Here is a 20,288-nt window from a genome sequence, read left to right as displayed (position 1 = left end):
ACATTTGTGTTCAAGTATAATAGTAAGAAAAAATATTTGTTGCAGGTCACTTTTTAGCTCTTATTTATATATACACATTTTTTCTACCCTATTTCAATCCTTGATGTAGCATTTTAGCAGCATACTTTATTCAAAGCATCTAGTCTATTAAACACATCAGGAGTACCTCACAAAAGAAATGAAAGTTCCATTATATGGCAGGAATTCTCCAAGGTTCCATTTCATGGCTCATTGACATGAAGCTGAGATTTAGGATGCAAAGAAATTTCATAAGCAGTGTGAAGTCTTCCATATAGAGTTCTAACAGGAATACCTAAAAGAACTAGAAGTCCCTGTTCTCTTTCTGTTACCAGTAATTATTTATTGCTTTATTTCTGTTGTTTTATTTCATAGATATTTATGAAAAAGAAAATTTCTTTTAAAATGATAGACTCACTAAAATTATCAGTAAAAGTTAAGAAGCCATTATGTAATAATTTGTGATTTTACTTTTATTTGGCAGTCTGCTAATTTTTTAACACTATATATTTTTCTCTTGCAATTTATGTATTTTTTCCCTTATGGGAAAAAAATTCCAGATGGTTACTTTTTATCTGTAGAGACCATTTCTGCCTTTTGTTTTTCTCCTCTTAATTTAGTAAGCCAGGTGATTAGATGCAATGGCTATGTACAAACGTTTGTTGGAAAAAACCTAAGGAAGAACAGATGGAGTTGGTTGTTGTCATAGGTTATATACTTATATTTACTACAAATGTTTTTCTCCCTATTAGTAGTGTTTTATTTTCTCTGTTTCTTATTTAGGGAAGAAAAAGGAACAATCCTCAGTAGTCTATGAGAGAAAACTATCTAAAAAGTTTAAGAAATATTACGGCATTTTAATACAGATATGGGAACCAAGAAGAATTTATATAATCCTTTATGTTTTCCCAGTAAAAATTTATTTTTCTTTCATTTACTTTTCATTCAGTTATGTTTCAGTACCTGATGCAAATAAGATATTTGCTATTTACAAGAAAGTAGAAAGATAGAAAAAGAATTATCCTGCTTTGTAGCCAGTGCTAAAATCAGTGCTCGGACGCAGCAAGAAAGCAGAGAGCACCTGGATGCCCAGGTAGTTCAACTGACTGTTGGGTTCATTTTGCCACAGTAGCCAAAGAAGTTTCCCTGTTGGAGAATAAGTGAGGGAGAATATTCCAGTAGGAGGCACAACAGGTACAAAACATAACATGAGAATATTCACAAATTGTGAAGAGATTTGTTTGGGTAATGAAAATGTACACATGCCTTGCTAAGAAACTTGAACCTTATCTGAATTCACCAAGCTACAGTCGATGTGTGCCAGTGGGTACAGGACACACGAGGCATTGTATTGGCTTTACTGCCAACTATACAAACTCTGACCTGTCCCATGATTCCCCATGTCCTTTAAGTTCTGAGATCTAAAGATGGCATAGATAAGTATCAGTTGGAAGTAAAAGTGCTAATATAAAAGGCAAAGGCTATACTAGCGATATATATTCTTATAAATATCACATTTGTTTTTCATTTGAGAAAACATTTGTTTTCCATTTATCATGAAAGTTTGATTCTGCATTTATTTTCAATCTGTGATAGAGAAAAATGTTTATTTTAATGTGTTATATCGAAGAAAAAAACATTATAGGAGAAAATTAATGATGGATGCAAGTTGAAGATAATTTTAGATTTAGATCCCTTTAAGTCTTCTGTAATGTGCTCATATATTTTTCAACTTCTGTTCTCATTCATCTTTAAATTGGCAATCGTGATTCTCTTCCTGGAGCAACAGTGAACCTAACATCATGTGCAATTGAGAATGAATTATAATGCAATACAAATGCATTTGTTATTAGTTCAGTAGGATGCCCAGTGCCTTTGGTTATTATATATAATTTACACAAATAGCAGCTTCTAGTGTATGTGGGATGCCAGTGTTTTGACTTTTTAAGCAATAAGATGATGATTGGCAGGCTCAGAAAAGAAACTGTGCAGTCTGCAAGTAGTTGAAGTACTAGTATATATTGCTACAATGTTAATTCAAATGTGCAAAATAATACATGAACCAGACCGTGTGTGTGTGTGTGTGTGTGTGTGTGTGTGTGTGTGTAGGCATTAACTATCTCAGAACAATAGAACAAGTCTCAGAAACATTATAGTTTATCCACTATATACTTACATCTCATATACTCTTTTAATGTTGTGCCAAAATGGCCCAGCCATAATTTTAAAGGCAGAAAAGCATCTGTTATCCCAGAGTTAGACATAGAATCTCCCCAATATCTAGGGGCTTTCCTTAATTATTCAACCTCCCACCCAATGAAGGAAGCTCTACATATCAACTCTGACAGATGAACATCTAGCTTCTTCCTCTGTTTAAAAATTAATCCTTCGTGTACAAATGTTCGTTACAAATGTGAATTATTTTTCTCAAATGACAAGTATTATGTAGACTCTTTTTTCTTAATCCAAAACTTTTGTTTCCTTGGATACTATGGAACTTAAGCCCAATTAATTCTCAATAATCAAAGATCTTACATTTAAAAAATATTTTTAAATAAAAGAGGGAGAGTTGGTGAGTTTAAAGCCATTTTAGTTTAATTCTTATATCTTAATTTTAACCATCAAGTTTAAAGTAGGTTCACAGCTCATTTCTCAATACTTTTGCAGGAAACATTCTGAGAATGAGATCATACTTATTATCTGACCCTACTGCTTTCGAATAAGGTATTTTACTTGGGTGTTATACACAGCCTGTATCTAGACACCTCTTTGCTTTAAAATTCGTATTTTAGGGTTATATGTACAAAGGTTTACAAAGTTTTGCATTTCTTTATATACGCATTTATGAATATGAACTTTCCTTTCAGAAGGGATTCATAGAGATCAGAGCAGGAATAAATGAAATATAAACCAGAAAAACAATAAAAAAAAGATCAAGGAAACTAAGAACAAGTTATTTGAGAAGATAAAATTGCCAAACCTTTAGCTAGCCTAACAACAACAAAAAAAACACCCTAGTACAGCCTTGGGCAAACTACAGCCCTCGGGCCAGATCCTGCCCGTTTGAAATGAATAAAACTAAAAAAAAAAAAAAAAGACCGTACCCTTTTATGTAATGATGTTTACTTTGAATTTATATTAGTTCACACAAACACTCCATCCATGCTTTTGTTCCGGCCCTCTGGTCCAGTTTAAGAACCCATTGTGGCCCTTGAGTCAAAAAGTTTGCCCACCCCTTCCTAGAAGATCAACTGATACTGCAGATATAAAGAGGATTATAAGACATTCTAGGAACAATTATATGCCACATAACCTAGAAGTGGATACATTGCTAGAAACACACACTCTACCAAGACCAAATCAGGAAGAAATAGAAAAATCTGAACAGACCAATAATGAGTAAAGATACTGAATTTGTAATAAAAAATCTCCCAACACAGATTTCCAGGACCAGATAGCTTCACTGGAGAACTCTACCAAACTTTTAAAGAAGAATTAACACCAATCTTTCTTAAATTCTTCTAAAACTAAGGAGTAAGGAACACTTCCAAACTCATTCTAGGAGGCCAGCATTACCCTGCTACCAAAGCCATATAGGGTACCACAAGAAAATTATACTAATATACCAGTATCCCTGATGTATATAGATGCAAAAGTTCTCAACAAAATATTAGCAAACCAAATTCAAGAACACATACATAGGATTGTACATCATCCACCAAGTAAGATTTGTCCCTGGGATGCAAGCAGGGCTCAACATATGAAAATCAATAAATGTAATATATAATACTAGAGGCCCAGTGTGTGGATTCATGCATGAGTGAGGTCCCTCAGCCTCCCCAGCAATTGGGGCTGGCCAGGGGGAGGGACCGTGGGAGGTTGGCTGGCCATGGGATTTTGCTGTGGGAGCACACTGACCATCAGAGGGCAGCTCCTGCATCGAGCATCTGCCCCCCTGGTGATCCGTGCACGTCATAGCTACTGGCTGGTCATCAGGTCATAAAACCCTAAGCAAACGTTCAACCAGTTGACCAAACAGCCAGTCACTATGACGTGCACGGACCACCAGGGCGCAAACACTCAATGCAGAAGCTGCCTCCCGATGGTCAGTGCAATCCCACAGCCAACCTCCCACTGTCCCCCATCCCCCCTCACACCCCTCCTGGCCGGCCAGGCCAAGGGAACCCCACCTGTGCACGAAATTGTGCACTGGGCCTCTAGTATATAGATAAGTTACAAATTCAACAATGCAATGTTGTTTTCGCTTTAAATAGCTACCTTTTAAAAATATTAAGAGGCGAGAGAAAAATTATATATTTTAAATTTACCCTGATGCTTTTCATTTTTTTCTATAGATCTGTGTTCCTATCTGGTATAATTTCCTCAGACATAAATAACTTCTTAAGCACTGTTGTAGCTGAGATATTCTCTCAGCTTTTGCTTATATTAAAATGGCTTTATTTCACCCTCATTCGGAAGAATATATTAGATGTTGAATTCTGGGTTCACAATTTTGTTAGCACTTTAAATATATAATTTATTTTGTGTTGTTGTTTCATTGATTTGGATGAGAAGTTGGCCAAAACAGCACTTTCTCTATATGTAATACTTTTTATTTTTCTGCTGCTTTCAATATTATCAATATTAAATCTTTATCTTTGGCTGTGGTGTGCCTAGATGGGGCTTCTTTGAATTTATCTTACTTTGGGCTTGCTAAGCTTCCTGAATCTGTGAGTAATATATGTGTGTATGTGTGTGTGTGTGTGTGTGTGTGTTTTAAACTAAATGTGTGCTAACATAAAAACATTCAAACCTGTAAAAAAAAAAGAAGAAGAAAAGAGCAAATGGGCTTTGTGCTCAGATAGCTGCCTTGAATTCTGGCTCCAGCACTATTAACACCTTGTTCTAGTTAGTAGACCTGTCTGTGAGTTGCGTTATCACAATGTACAAACAAGAATTAAAACAGTACCCACCTCACAGCATTGTTAAGGGGCTGAATGAGAGGAATCCCTGTATGGTGTTCAGCCCAGTTGCCTGCATACAGTTGCTTCTTCCCTGTGTTTCCTTCTAGCAGTTTTATAGTATCAGATCTATGGTTAAGTCTTCGATCCATTTAATTTTGTAAATCATATTTTCCCCAGGAATAGAAATCATGCCACTTCCCCCATGAATTTCTTATTGAAATTTCAGCAACTACTTAGCAGATGAAATCATAAAATGAGTATTTTATTTATAATACCTACATAAGGTCATTTTAAAACATTTCATATATTTGCAAATATGTGTGATAGTAACTATGTATAATCATATGTGTAGATTAAAATTTATACATGAATAAAAAGGGTGTTTCCAGAGAAAGATGAAAGGAGAATCCTAACTTGACTCCTTAATAAGGACTTACATAGTCATATCCGTCTGCTCCAAAGCACCAAGCAGTAGAAATTACCCACATAGGAACAGGTTGAATGATACAAGCTTTTAATTTTTTCTCTCATTACTAGCAATGCCCTATGACTATGGACTCAAGGGAATTTACATCAGTAGACTGTCTAAAACACCTTAAGAATAATGAACCCTTAAAATCCACAGATTTATATTGGTAGCATGAAACATTCATTCTCTTACACGATTCTTTCAGGCCATCACTACATGATTGAAACCCAAGGAATTTAGTAATTATCTAAATTTCGTTGGTTTTCAAACTGTGTATAATGGACCCCTAAAAGTTTAATGGTAGTATGTAATGTATATACATGTATTGGGTGGGGAGGCCGGGGTGAGGGTGGGAGGGTGATGCTATTGCACAGGGCTGATAGCAGCTTTTTCTCTTGTTACTTTAGACTTCTGACCAAACTTGGTTGGTTTTATGCTGAATATATTTTAATCTTCTATGACTGCCAATGCAATGTATCATTGTGATTCTATATTATCTATGTATAATGTGAAATGTCATTATTGGTTTTTGAGAGTCCACATAAAGCATACGTGCTGTGAAGGTCCTGGAATTTAAGAGCATTTCAATTACTTGCAAAGTCTCACAAGGTTTAAGGTTATATATTTTAAAAATCAAGTTAGCCCTAGCTGGTTTGGCTCAGTGGGTAGAGTGTCAGCCTGCAGACTGAAGGGTCCCAGGTTCGATTCCAGCCAAGGGTAAATGCAGGCTCGATCCCCAATAGGGGGCATACAGGGCAGCCAATCAATGATTCTCTCCCATTGATGTTTCTATCTCTCCCTCTCCCTTCTTCTCTGAAATTAATATTTTTTTAAAAATCAAGGTAGATTTAAATACACAAAGAATGATAATTTTCTTTTTTCTGCATAGAATAAATTGTATTTACCTCTGTGTGCATTTGTAATTTAAGTATTCCACTACGGAAAACATTGTGTTCAGATCCAAAAAAATAATATGTTTTATTTGCATCCATTGCTACTGTTTCCTTGACAATTACTATAGATGCTGCTATCACCATGGGGATGGTTCTTCTAAATGAAGCGGCAACATCCAAAGGAGATGTTGGAAAAAGACGAAGTAATTCTCTGTTGTTGTTGGTTTTTTTTGTAATTTTGTTTTAGACTTAAGATTCATTTAAATCAAACGAGGAATATAAAAGTTCTTTGTAAACATAAACTAAAGAAATGTTCTGGTTGAGGAACGTTGCAATGTTTTTTACTCTTCTATTCTTAGATGTACTCAAATAATTAAAAATATATCCCTTCCGAATGGGTTTGGGTGACTTTCTGTGGAACTGCAGAGAAAGGAGAAATTCTCTCCACCCTCGTCAGGGTGTTCTGCCCAGCTCCATGGAGGATCTAGTCCTGGAGTACCATGCGTCCTGCAGGGAGAGGTGGGGCTGCTGGGGGGAGCCTGAGAGGTGTATTGTCAAATGGTAGGTCCTCAATGCCATGGGAATCAGGTGTGCATTTCTGAGCCCTTTTTAAACCCAGAACTTATGTATGAGGAGCACAGGTGCCTGAAAAAGGCTAACGTTTTATTAAGAACCTTTTTTTTCTTCCTTTGAAAAAATGAAAGATGAATAATTTATTTAAAATAAAAGACTTATTTCCTTTATGGGATAATAGCTAGGGTAATATGATTGTTAGTACATCATAGTGATTTCTGAACACTTAGGTATCATAAGTGTTGAAATGTATTGGGTGAAATATACAGTTGAGTTTACCTTTTCCCATGATGTTCTCAACACACCAGTTTGAGGAAATATAGAGGAAATAAACATGTTACTTTGTTTAGCTAAGCATTGTTCAGATATATCACTTCATGATATATCTTTTAAATAAACAGTGGGCTGCTCTTTGGGTTGATAAATAACATGAGGCAAATTCTTATGTGATGATATATTACCATATATCCTATCATATCAGGCTAAATAATAGTAATAAGTGTGTATTAATATTTTAATCATAATGTCTATGAAATCATTAATTTCAACTTTTCTCTTGGTCGATTTTATATATATATTTCTCCAACCCCCACTGCCAAATTATTTGTGTGTGTATGTGTGTGTGTGTGTGTGAGAGAGAGAGATTGATTATATTTTTAAATTATTTCCCTTATTCTGGTAGAATTGATATAATACAACTGTGATTATCATTGACCAGGTCATTGACCAGGTCAGAATGTTTCTGTGTCATAGCATTTGCTTCTTACAAGTATGTTATCTGGGATGGGCTACAGTGATTCATTTAGTAATTACGAACTCCTCACCAACCATTTAATTCCTCTCCCTATCCATATACAAATATTTGGTTGCATTATTTTATTCCACTGCAGGAAATCAAGTAAATATGTATTCACATATTTTGAGCCTCATTTCCCACTGAGCATACTAACCAAACAAGGCTACTAAGAGTGACAAAGGGAGTGAAAAGTTTTATTCAGCGTCTGAAAAGTTTTTTAAAATAAAAAAGGAAAAGAAGTGTTCGATAAAAGTACTAAATGTAGGAAGATATAAAGTAAAACATCATACAGTTAAGTCTGAGTTTAGTAAGGCTGTTGTAAGCTATGTTGTTACATGCTCCATCTAGTGCCTGGTGTCCAGCATACTTGGATATTCTACACTATTTTTAAAAGTGTTTTTCATTTTGTGATATTGAGTACCTTTTTTTTCTTCCTTTGAAGTTCACCTATATGGCCTTGTCTGAAATGAAATGTCACAGAGACTACAATTGAATGCTATTAAGCACTTATGACTTATTTTGTACTCAAATCAGAATGATATTCCTACAAAGTTGAATGAGAACTGACTAACAGATTTCTAGGCCATTATTTTGAGAATACCATACCATATATATACTCCCTTTTACTCTCCAAGCTTTTATTCTTAGCTTTTTATACATCATAATGAATTGTCAGTAACAGGCTTTTACTGATGCAATAATCTAAAATTATTTTCATAAATACTGCATGGCCCTGAGAATAAAATTATATTTAGTATTCCAATAATGCAGATGTCTTTGCTAATAGAGCTAATGCTTCATAATACAGGGATAGTTTCATCTGTGGTTTATCACATATTTTGTTTGTTTTTATCCCCTGGGGCATTTTAGTACTTGTAGGAACTCTGTAAGAGAGGAAAACTATCAGAAGATTTAAGTCAGTCACTTTGGTTATTTTCATACCCAAAACATACCCGCTCATTGGGAAGAATGTGTAAAACAGTGAATCCATTGTATTTTGGATTATCTGATTTGTTGTATCTGTATGTGCCATGAAATATTGATATAAGTACACTGCAATTACTGAATGCATTTTTAAATGTAGACACTTGGGTTGCATGTGTCTAGACATTAATGGTATTTTCTGTCTCTCTAGTCATTTGCCTGGTGGGATTGGGCCTGGTGGTCTTCTTCTTCAGCTTCCTTCTTTCAATATTTCGTTCCAAGTACCACGGCTATCCTTACAGGTAATATCATTATACTAACGTGACTGTTTTCATTCTTAATAGAATAAACAGAATTTCAATGGTTAATTTATATTCAAGGGTTGATGTAAATAACTAGCTCATTTTCCCAGATTTTAAACTCAGTTAAGCAAGTGTGAGCACCTCCTATGCGTTCAGCATAGATTGTACAAAGGAGATAGAAGACATGGTCCCTGCTCCCAAGCAGAGTATATTATATTATATATATATATATATATATATATATATATATATATATATACTTATATATTTATATATTTATATATTTATATATTTATATATTTATATATTTATATTATCCTATATAATAAAAGCCTAATATGCAGATTGTCCCCTTGGGCAGTCATTCAACCGAGAGTTCGACCACTCGCTATGACATGCGCTGACCAACGGGGGTGGCACAGAACATGGTGAGTGTCGGCGATTTGGCCCTGGCAGTGGGCAGCAGTGAAGGCTCTGCTGGCCCTGATGGGCCCCAATGAGAGTAGGACCACGGCAGGATAGTGGAGCAGGTGAGCAGGCGACACCAGGCCATGCTGGGTGTGAGCGGGGGCCTGATCGCCCCACTGATCACCCTGAAGACGGCAACCAGCAGTGGTGGTGGGGGCCTGGCCCTGATCAATGGTCCCACAAGCAGATGGTGGAGCAGGTGAGGGGGTGGTGCCAGGCCAAGGCGGAGTGCCAGGTGGGGCTATGGGGCTGGGGGGCACAAGCTGGGGCTGCAAGCTGGGGCCTGATCCCTGCAGGTCATAGCATTTGCTTCTTACCAGTATGTTATCTGGGATGGGCTGCAGTGATTCATTTAGTAATTATTATATGTGTGTGTGTGTGTGTGTGTGTGTATGTGTGTGTGTATACACACACATACACACACACGTGCATATCCATATAACAAAATGGGTTTTAAGCTTTGTTGAATTCATCAAAATTTCTTTTTCTTTTAGATTATCTATCTATCATGGCTTTGACTGCATTTTCAGTTTTTTTTTCTCATATAATCTACTGTTAAGTTTTTACTAAACTTTGCATCATCTTTTGAATTCTGCAAAGTTTTAGCTTTTTCAAATAAGAAAAGCCAACTTGAAAGGAAAATTAAATGATACAATAATCTCTGGTGACTAGAGTTGTCATAATGAATATCTCATACAATTTCCACCAACATATTGTCATGATTGGAGGTAGGAAGTTGTTGAAAATTAATTCTCATATCACCTCATTATAACCAAACTTTAGACTTTTACTAGAACCTAATACATTTGGTGAGCAAGATTATACTTGGTCATTTCATGAACTAGGCACAAATTTACTTCTTGAGCATATTCCTTCTTCAGCTTCTCTTAGAGAATAAATGTTTTACTTTCTCTACAGAGTCCTTCTAATAGCATAATCCATCCTTCTCTTAATTAGGGGGTAAAGGGCCTATATTTCCTTTTGCAGTTAAAACTGCTGAGTCAGTGCAACTAGTGATACATTGATAGAAAGTAAAATCTCGTCAGACCTTACATCTCTTCCACAGTGAACCGTGCAGTAATCTTAAGATGGTTTATGTGGATGATGGCAACAGTACACGGCTTTATCTGAGGGACAAAACTTACCCCGTAACGGGGAGATCTGCCTGTGGTGCTTCAGTGGAGGAGTAAGCCTCTTCAACCCCACCTGGCAGAGGCTCGGTTCAGTTCTCTTCTTCCCACACGGGAAAGATAAATGTACTCAAGGAGTGGAGAAATGTAACATACCTGAGCTGTGGGATCATCTGCCTTAAATCCTGACTGCAGTGTAAATGAGTTATCAGACACATTAGCTCCCAGGGCAGCTAGAGTAATAAAAAGGGCAAGTAAAGTCTCCGGTTTCTTCATTTTGTTCTTAACATTATTTAGCCAGCCAATTTTGGTTTTGAAAATGTGATCAGGCTAATCAAATCTAAAGTTAAGTATGTCCAAGAAAGAGAAAGCTGCGTTTTTCTCTTTCCCCTACCCTAGGATTGAGAATCATGGCTCTGTATGATTTGAGTCTCAGTTTGTAAATGAGTATTTGTATTCCCTTTAATTTCTTTTTTATCTATGATGCCAAAAACACTGAAAAAAATTAACTCATTTCAATCTACAGCACTTACAATATGCCAAAGAAAAGGCGTCTCTTTTTATTAAAGGTAAAAGACAGAAAAGGGTGGTGTTAGGAGATTTTTTAAACCCTATTTAGTTGACAGTCAGGAAATGGGGAAGGTGAGGAGCAAATTCTGGCTTTCCTTGTGTACCAGGTACCTACTTATGCTCCATCTACACTGTTCTCTGACGTAGCAGAGTAATGTGTAGGGAAAATAGAGAAAATTAAGTTTTTACTAGTTTCATTGCATAGTATTACATTTGACGGCACTGATTTTGTTAGGCTGTGAAGAATTTTCTTCAAGTCGGTACTTTTTCCCACGGAGTAGGTGTCATTTAACAGAATTCTCTCCAGTCCTCTAGATCTTCACCAGGAGAGGACATATAAATCCTCAGGAAGTTTTCAAATCCAGATTCCAGGTCTCCCCCTAGGTACAGAGTGAGCATTTCTGACCCGCAGCCCGTGCTTGCTAATGTGATGTCTCCATGAGTGTGGCATTGAGCCTCCTGACTATGTGACCATTCCCACTCCCTTGTCAAGGCCCCACCAGGTTAAGCAAGGGACAGGCCTGCCCTCAGCGGGCCTCCTGGGGCTGGAAATGGAAATGACATCTCCTGTGAGAGTCGGAGATGGAAGTCATGCCCAGGAGTGGCTGTGGATATGCAGTTGCACCTGATTCAGATGAAAACCCTAAGGAGGAGCTGGCGAGAAACAGTCAGACAGAGCCAGGCAGAGAGCTGGGGAAGGGGAGGCAGATCCTGGCACTGCAGCCGCTTCTCCAAGCCCTGGCATTGCCTGTGCAAAGAAATACCCGATTCACAGAACTACGACCATCATTTGTAAACTAATTTTCCACTTTCCTCACAATTTTGGATTCTGTTAAATCTACAATCTTTAGTTTCTTCTATATAGAGTGATCTTTTTACTTCATTTTTATTTTCTCTTAAACCTCACAAAACCTTAAACATTTATACCATTCATATTTTCTCAGTACTTCATACTGGTATTTTTTTTTGTCAGTCTATATGCTGAAGAGGATAAAAGTCTACTGTAAATTTATCCTATGTCCATAAATCTTCCCCACATTTTTAGTCTTCAAGGTTTTTTTCCTACAGTAATAATGTTTCATACCATCACTCAGTTCTCCCAGATTGTCTTTTAAGTTTTTAAACTTCCTGATTTAAATCCCTGATCTGCTTGTTACTAGCTGTGTCCTTTGACAAGTTACTTAACTTAAACCTTGGTTTCTCTTTTATAAATGGAAAAATTTTACATATTTCTTTTGCTTAGCATAAGGATTGCATGAGAGAATGCATGTAAGATCAATGGCACATTGCCATTATTAATTACTCAGTGGCACATATTAATTACTCAATAAATGTTTGAAGCTAATTATTATCATAATTAATTCTGATGTAAATATTTTAGACTCATTTATATCTAATCTACCTTTTTCTAACCAGGATTTTTCGTTACAGTGAAGGTTAAGTAACTTGTTTGCATGATTGAGTTGAGTGAAGTACAGATTTTCCATCAAAATTCCCTTTTGATGAATATAATCGGACTCCTGAGTCTCTTGAAACTACCAGTGAAACATCCATCTTAAGAATTTGATCTAATTACCATCTGAACCATAGTTCAAAAAAAAATTTATTGCAGTGGTAGCACTGAATCTGTTTTGGATATTAAATAAAGATTAACTTAAGGGTTTGTCCTATTTACTAATAAGAACAAAATGCTAATAGCAATACATGATAGTGTTCACTTATGGGTAATTACTTTCCCAATATTTTCCACTGCCGTTTTCACTCACGGTGAAGTTTTCTTCAAAATATTTCTGTAAAAATATTTATGACATATCAAGTCTCAAGTAGGAAAATAACATGAATCATCCTAATTCTGTCACGTTGCTTCCTGTTTTTAAGACTCATAGGAAATAATATTTAGAACCAGAAGATCTCAGCTCAAGTTCAATATATAATTTTGTATATTAGTTAATATACAAATGAGAGGTTGGATCTAAGAACCTCTCTTTGCTAACATTGGGACTTAGAGTTAATTGTACTGTTTCATTAGAGTCTGATGATGTTTTTATTATACATTCTTTCTGGTTCAATATAATGAAGTTATACATTTCATAAAAATCATCAATTGTTTATATTATGTAAGTAAATGAATTGTAAACTGAATGATAAAAATATTTAGGACATTGAAATTACCCACTTTAAATGTTTATTTCAGTCCATTCCTTTATTTCCCCTGTATTACCAGTTTAAGTGATTAACTATTGGTCTAGCCAAAGAGAGTGGCCCACAGAAATAGTGTGTTTTACCCAAACTTCACCACACAAGTTTAAGTTCTTATCAGCATCTTCGCCCACCACTGACCTACATTGAATCCCAGCCTGACCCCATTACTGGGAACTAATTCAGCACAGTTACCTGCATATAACTATTAAAATGAGATGAATTAATGTAATGATGACATTTTTTGTTATGTTTATAGGTACTAATTTAGAAAGGGATAAACAGCTATTGTGTTTTTCTTACTTCCACTCATCATAATTTTTCTTTTTCAGCTTTTTAATTAAATGAAGCCAAATGGGATTTCCATAAAGTGAAAGTTTACCATGAAGATGAAGTGATCCTGACACTCTACTTTGAATTCTTCAGTACATTTCCATGTTGATTGTGATAATGTAGCTTATTCTTGTGAAATTTTATAAATGTGAGATTTCCCAGTGAATTTAATTTATAGAAATGTGTGGTTAAATTTAATATTAGCACTGGAAAGAACAAAGTAAACACTGACGTGTTTTTCAAGCATATCATCATATTCAGTGTGTGCTCCAGGACTGAAATAAATGACAATGTGTCAATTCATGCTTAAATGTTCACTTATTAGTAAGGAAAACCACCGCGCTACTGAGGGGAAAACTAAGATGTGTGTGTTAATAAATTCCTAGGGCTGTGCAGAGATAAGATTTGTGCATGAAAATATGTCATGTTCTGAAAAATTATATTTATTGCAGTTTCAAGTTAAAGGATATGTATGGTTATATAGTGTTTTGTTCTAATTAGTCCTAACTAGAGGAAGGTGTGCAGGACAGGGAGCTGGGTGACTAGTACCTACAACTTGGATGCCTAACCTGGGAAAGATAGGTTCTTTCCATTTATAAATCTAAAGCAAACGTGACTAAAGCAACATGCCCCAAAGGCACCGGCAGTGGAAGCGGCACCCGGACTAAGAATTCGTTCCTCTCCCACTTCAGAGGTGTCATCTAGGAATCCAGACTTAGAGCCACAGAACTCACCCTTATTTCCCCCGCGTGGCCATCAAAACCTCATTCCCTGAATTACCCTGATATGAGTGAGTGACTCAGGGAAGCTGTTTTGAAAACCAAATATTATGTTTGCATATCCTGTTTCTGATTGTTTAGACAGCACCTTCTCATATGTTATGGAGTTTTTTCCTTCACAGCAATTCTGTATATTAGACAGGAAATGAAAATTTTGTCTGACTTATAGAAGTATTACAAGCTGAAAGCCAAAAAGAATAAAAAACAGAGCTTGTAGCTAGACTTTTAAACCTCAAACCTGAATTTTTACTTCTGTGGTGCTACCCAAAGAAGGAATTAGAAACAGTCCAATAAGCTTTTTGTGTTTCCTCATTAGGCTTTGTTATCTAATTTTCATTGAGATCCAAATAATAGACCACGAACAACTCTGTTAGCTATATTCTCAAACAGGAACCAGTGTACATCCACAGAATTTACTTATTTTGTACGTATGAAATTCAGTAAAGAATGGAAAATATAAAAGCATACAGGAGCATATTAAGTTCAATCCCAGGGCAATATCTGTGCTAGCAGTATGAAACCTCTTTTTTCAAAACATGATGATATTCAATAGTGAAAAGTTATGTAATTCAGAACTATGTTAAACTTATCGCCAAATCTATTATTAAAAACCATATTAATTCCCCTAGTTCCTGTTCAAATATTGATAAATTTAGTATTGGACAGCATTTATGGAAGGGCAATAAGGGAACACAATTATTGACTTAATGCCTATCACTAGGTAGCACTTGACCTGTGAATCTCAATCCATTGAGCATTTTCACGTTCTAAAGTTCATGCAGAACAGACATATAGTTGTAGTTTGCCAAATTTTATGAACACTTATTTATTAAGTATAATTACGTGTATTTGTCCTTTTAAAGCTCTCAATTCTTCCAGTTAGTGTGCAATGGACTAAATGATATTAACACATGTTTATTCTCTCTATAAAACTTAGTAGTGTGTAATCATGAGCAAAGTCAGTTCTCAGATACTGTGATCCAGGTGAAAAGAACCTCCCTGCCCCATATTAGCAAAAGTTTTCCAGCCTAAATTATATAATTTTCTTTGAACATTAAATACCTGCCACTATAGAAACAGTGGGGTTTTTGTTTGTTTGTTTGTTTTCAGAATTCTGTCATTTCAAAAGCTATTGATTCTCCATAGGCAATAGTTCCTTGAGGGAAGTGATTCTAAAGGGAAATAGACTGCCTCGAGATTAGTCATTATTGTTAAGTTCTACGGGCAAAAATTCCAAAAACATATTGGCTCAAATGTAGTTTGCTTTCAGAATGTAATGTGCAAAGTCACATCCATGATATACGATATCATTACCTTTGCCAAACAATTTAAATTGAAAAGTTAATTTGTGTGTGGTAGGTTATATCCTCTAAAGTCACTTTTCAACCAGATGCGCTGTATTAAAGATTCCCTTAAAAATATGTTTAACAATCACCAGATAGGGTTAAAAAATTTCTCTTCTACTAAATTTTAGAGAAAAATCCTAATATAATATTCCATCAAAGAGAGTTTCATTTTATAATAACATATGATCAATAACGTGTTGCATTTTTCTCAGCACACTGTTCCTTGCATTAGGTATTCACGTGAGTAAGCCCAATACTGTTGTGTGTTTACTGTAATTTTCTTTTGCATATAAAGTATTATTCCGTGTCAGCAAGCATGGTGATTTGGGGAGATTAGATTTTGTAACTGCAGATATTGACAAGTATTTCCTTTCTTGCTATCATGAGAACCATCCTAAGGGTACATGAAGGGAATGGTTATTCTAAGTAAGGCACGACATTGTCGAGGTCAGTGACATTAAACATTGTGTTTTAACGTCGTGATAGGGGCAAACACATTAGCTAGAGCATCTAGGGACAAAACATTTCAATGAACTCTTTGAGATTTAATGTTCCTCAGAGTCCACAGAGCTCATTACCTTTAAAATATGAAAACGAGATGTTTTTCATCTTCCAGCAAGAAGCTGTATTGGGTCAGACCAATAACATAGCTAATAATGTGTTTTTCTAGTAGTAGGAAAGGGTCAGCATAGTGGCTGGTTACATTTAAACAATACAAATATGTGCATATTAGCCCCTAAATTCTCTTATTTAATTCACGAGCACCTAACGTGAATTTTGCATATTCCTTTTGTTAATCTTAAATGCCTGAAATATATACAAATGTTCATATCATGTAACTGTAGAGTCCTTATTTACAGCTAATAAAACATCACAATTTTAGACTGTAAAAGGAAAATGTCACTTTCACCTAATTGTTGGTGTATGTATTTACTTACATTAAAAATTATGCATATGGCTTTAGCTGGTTTTGCTCAGTGGATAGAGCGTCAGCCTGCGGACTGAAGGGTCCCAGGTTTGATTCCGGTCAAGGGCACATGCCTGGGTGATGGGCTCCATCCTCAGTGGGGGGTGTGCAGGTGGCAGCCGCTCAATGATTCTCATCATTGATGTTTCTATCTCTCCCTCTCCCTTCTTCTCTGAAATCAATAAAAATATATTGGAAAAATAAAAAAATATTATGCATATGTGTCAATGAAAATGGTAGAATGAGGAACTCTGGGGACCACCCCCCTCCATATAAAACACTGGGGAGGGGGGACTAGCAAAAACGGTCAGAATCAATTTTGTTGAAAGTCCAAAAAATAGTGCAAGGTGTATACAGCAACATAGTGAATACTTAGCAATAAAAAGATGACTGAAACCCAGTGGTATAGCTTAATGGCATTTTTGTTATTTTCATCACCTCCTCCATGGTCAGCGGTGGTCTTGAAAAATGGCAGCCTGTATTACTAGCATGGGTGTCTAATTCTACAGGGAACAGAATGGACCTTCTTCCCATGGATGGTATTTGTTGTGGCCTGTTCAGAGATTCCCAGTAGTTCTGATGCAAGGGGCTTGCCTTTATTTCACCTAACTCAGGAAGTTGGAAAAGTAGCTGTGCAGAAAGAGTATTTGCCTAAAACATTAACGGTAACTGAACATGCTGCTGCCTGGGGCGAAAGATAACAGTTGGGACAAACAGGCAGCTGAGGTCAGGGAGGGAAAGCTGGGGAGGGAAATGCTTTGGGCAATAAGGGCTTTAGAAAGCGCCCACGTAGTCTAAGAGGAATCTAGAAGGACATGCCCATATCCAGGACAGGATGCATGCTCAGAAAAGACTAGAGAAGACCCTAAGCTTTCACCCCTTGCTGATCTGTACCCCCAGTCCAAGCAGAAATGAAGGATAAAGTAGACTTGTAAACACCATGGATAAGTGTAGATTGGCCCCACACAGCCAATCTAGAAAGATCAGGAGAATATTTTCTTTTGTTTTCCTTTTTTCTTCCTGTCTCCAGGCTTTTCAGGAAAGCTCTGTCAAACCACGAGGTGACCACTGAACCAACAATGTGGAATTGGAAACTTTACAGATCACACACGACTATAGTTTATACAAGCAGTTTAGGACAGTCACTCCACAGCCACAACCCACAACAAGCAACAAAAGCTAACTCTGGAGAGGGAGCAGAATCCAATTTCCAGAGCTGCCATGATATTCAGAATGGCCAGTTTACAAAGAAAAGGGGGCAACATACAAAGAGGAATTCAAACAAGAAAGCATTGTTCATTCACAGGAAAGAAAGAAATGAAGGGAAACTGTTCTTGAGGAAGCAGACAGTGGACTTGCTAAATCAACACCGTAACTGCGTAATGTACTCAAAGAGCTAAACGAAACCATAGACAACTAAAGGGAAAACATGGACAATGTATCTCCAAATAAAGAACATTAATAAATAAATAACTGAGTCATACAAATTCTGGTGTTGGACAACAGCATAGAGATGAAAATTTCACTAAAGGGATTCAAGAGTAGAACAGGCAAAATAAAGAACCAGTGAACTTGAAGCTAGGTTAATTGAAATGGTACAGTCCAGCCGGGTCAGTTTGGCTCAGTTGCTATTAAACTTACCTACAATAGATGCTAAAAAAGTTAATCATGATGAGATGACAGTAGACAAGAACTCAAAGCCAAATGAAGAAATAAAAAGGAAATGATGGCAACAAAATGGTGGAATAGGCGTTTTACCATCATTCTCCAACAGAAAAAAAGGGTTCAAAAGACTGATAAAGCTAAAATTGAAAGATAAATTATTCACTAATTGAAAGAATTTATTTAAAAGACGATACTGCCCAAAGCAATCTACAAATATAATGCATTTCCTATTGAAATTCTAATGGCATTTATCACAGACATGGGAAAAACAATCTTAAAACTTGTGTGGAAGTACATAATGTCCCAAATACTCAAAACAATTTTGAAGAAAAAGCTGGAAGCATACACTTTCTGATTTTAATCTATATTATAAAACTACAGTAAACTAAGCCATATAGCATTGCCATAAAAACATTGAAAAAAAAGGAATAAACTTAGGAGACTCAAACATCCCAATTTTATAACTTACTACAATGCTACAGCAATAATCGGTAATGACAACTACAAAGCACCAAATATAGAGACTTAGCATAAGGATAAATGTATAGTTTAATGGAAGGAAACATGCATAATTCTTCATAACCTTGATTTGGTAATGGTTTCTTAGATATGACACCAAAACCACAAGCAATGTAAGAAAGTAAATTGGACTTATAAAAATTAAAAACTAGAATCAGAGGACATTATTGAGAAAATGAGAAGATATTTCTTAGAAAGAAAATATTTGCAAAGCAAATCTGATGAGGATCTAATATCCAGAATATAAAATACGTTATACAAATCAACAACAAAAGAGGCAAAGTCCCATTAAAAAAAAAAAAAAGATGTTAATGGCTTGAATTGTATTCCCCCAAGGGAGGTATGTTGAAGTTCTAATACCAGTACCTCAGAATGGCTTATTTGGAAATAGAGTTGTTGCAGATGTAATTAGTGAGATGAGGTCATACAGGAATAGGGTGGGCCCAAATCTGATATGAGCAGTCCTTATGTAAATGCAGCTGTGTGACTCAGACACAGGAAGAGCCCATATGAAAAGAGGATTGGCAGGATATGTCTACAAGCTAAGGAACACCAAAGGTTGCCAGTAAAACACCAGAACCTAGGAAAAGACCAGGAAGGATTCCCATGAAGATTTCAGAGGGAGCTTGGCCCTGCCAACACCTTGATTTTGGACTTCTAACCTCCAAAATGTGACCATGAATTTTTGTTTTATGTCATCCAGTTTGTAGTACTTTGTTATAGCATCACTAATAAACTAATACAGTGGGCACAGGACTTGAGTTGGTATGAGGCCAAAGATATACAAATGGCCATCAAAGATGCTCACTATCACTAGTTATTAGGAAAATGCTCATCAAAAATCACCAGATACCACTTCATCCCTCCAGAATGGACATAATTTAATAAAGAAAATAATAGTCATTGACCAGAATGCGGGGAAAAGGGGAGCCCTTTTTGCTGGTTGGAATATCAAGTTAATAAACTACTTTGGAAACAGTTTGTTTCTCAATAAATTAAAAATGTAAATTACCATATGACCCAGCAATTCCACTCCTAGGTGTATACCTCAAAGAACTGAAGGCAGGTGGTCAAACAAAGAGAATATACTTGAATTTACATAGCAGTACTATGTATAATCGCCAACATGTGAAACAACCCAAATGACCATCAGCTGATGAATGGAATCAACAAGGAATAAATTGCTGATAGATGCTACAATATGTCTGAACCTGGAAAATGTGCTAAGTGAAAAGAGGTAGAAAAAAAACCCAATATTGTATGATTTTGTTTATATAAAACACCTAGAATAGGACAATCCATACAGATTGAAAGCAGATTAGTGGTTGCCAGAGGCTGAGGGCAGGAGGAGGAGAAATGACTACTTAATAGGT

At 36.1% G+C, this 20,288-nt stretch overlaps 1 protein-coding gene across 1 annotated transcript in view; it reads left to right on the top strand.

The window, feature by feature from the left end:
- Window positions 1–13,938, top strand: part of TUSC3 (tumor suppressor candidate 3) — a 106,393-nt gene extending 92,455 nt beyond the window's left edge. Inside the window, exons 8-10 of the mRNA XM_036299950.1 lie at window positions 6,473–6,547; window positions 8,849–8,939; window positions 13,639–13,938. Of these exons, the coding sequence (XP_036155843.1) occupies window positions 6,473–6,547; window positions 8,849–8,939; window positions 13,639–13,654 (182 nt within the window). The 3' untranslated portion in view covers window positions 13,655–13,938. The remainder of the gene's footprint in view (window positions 1–6,472; window positions 6,548–8,848; window positions 8,940–13,638) is intronic.
- The last annotated feature ends 6,350 nt before the right edge of the window (window positions 13,939–20,288 follow it).

Source organism: Myotis myotis, unplaced genomic scaffold (assembly GCF_014108235.1).
Source record: "Myotis myotis isolate mMyoMyo1 unplaced genomic scaffold, mMyoMyo1.p scaffold_m19_p_3, whole genome shotgun sequence".
Lineage (NCBI taxonomy): Eukaryota > Metazoa > Chordata > Mammalia > Chiroptera > Vespertilionidae > Myotis > Myotis myotis.
The sequence above is the reverse complement of the archived record's forward strand: the minus strand, read 5'-3'. Positions and strand labels throughout refer to the sequence as shown.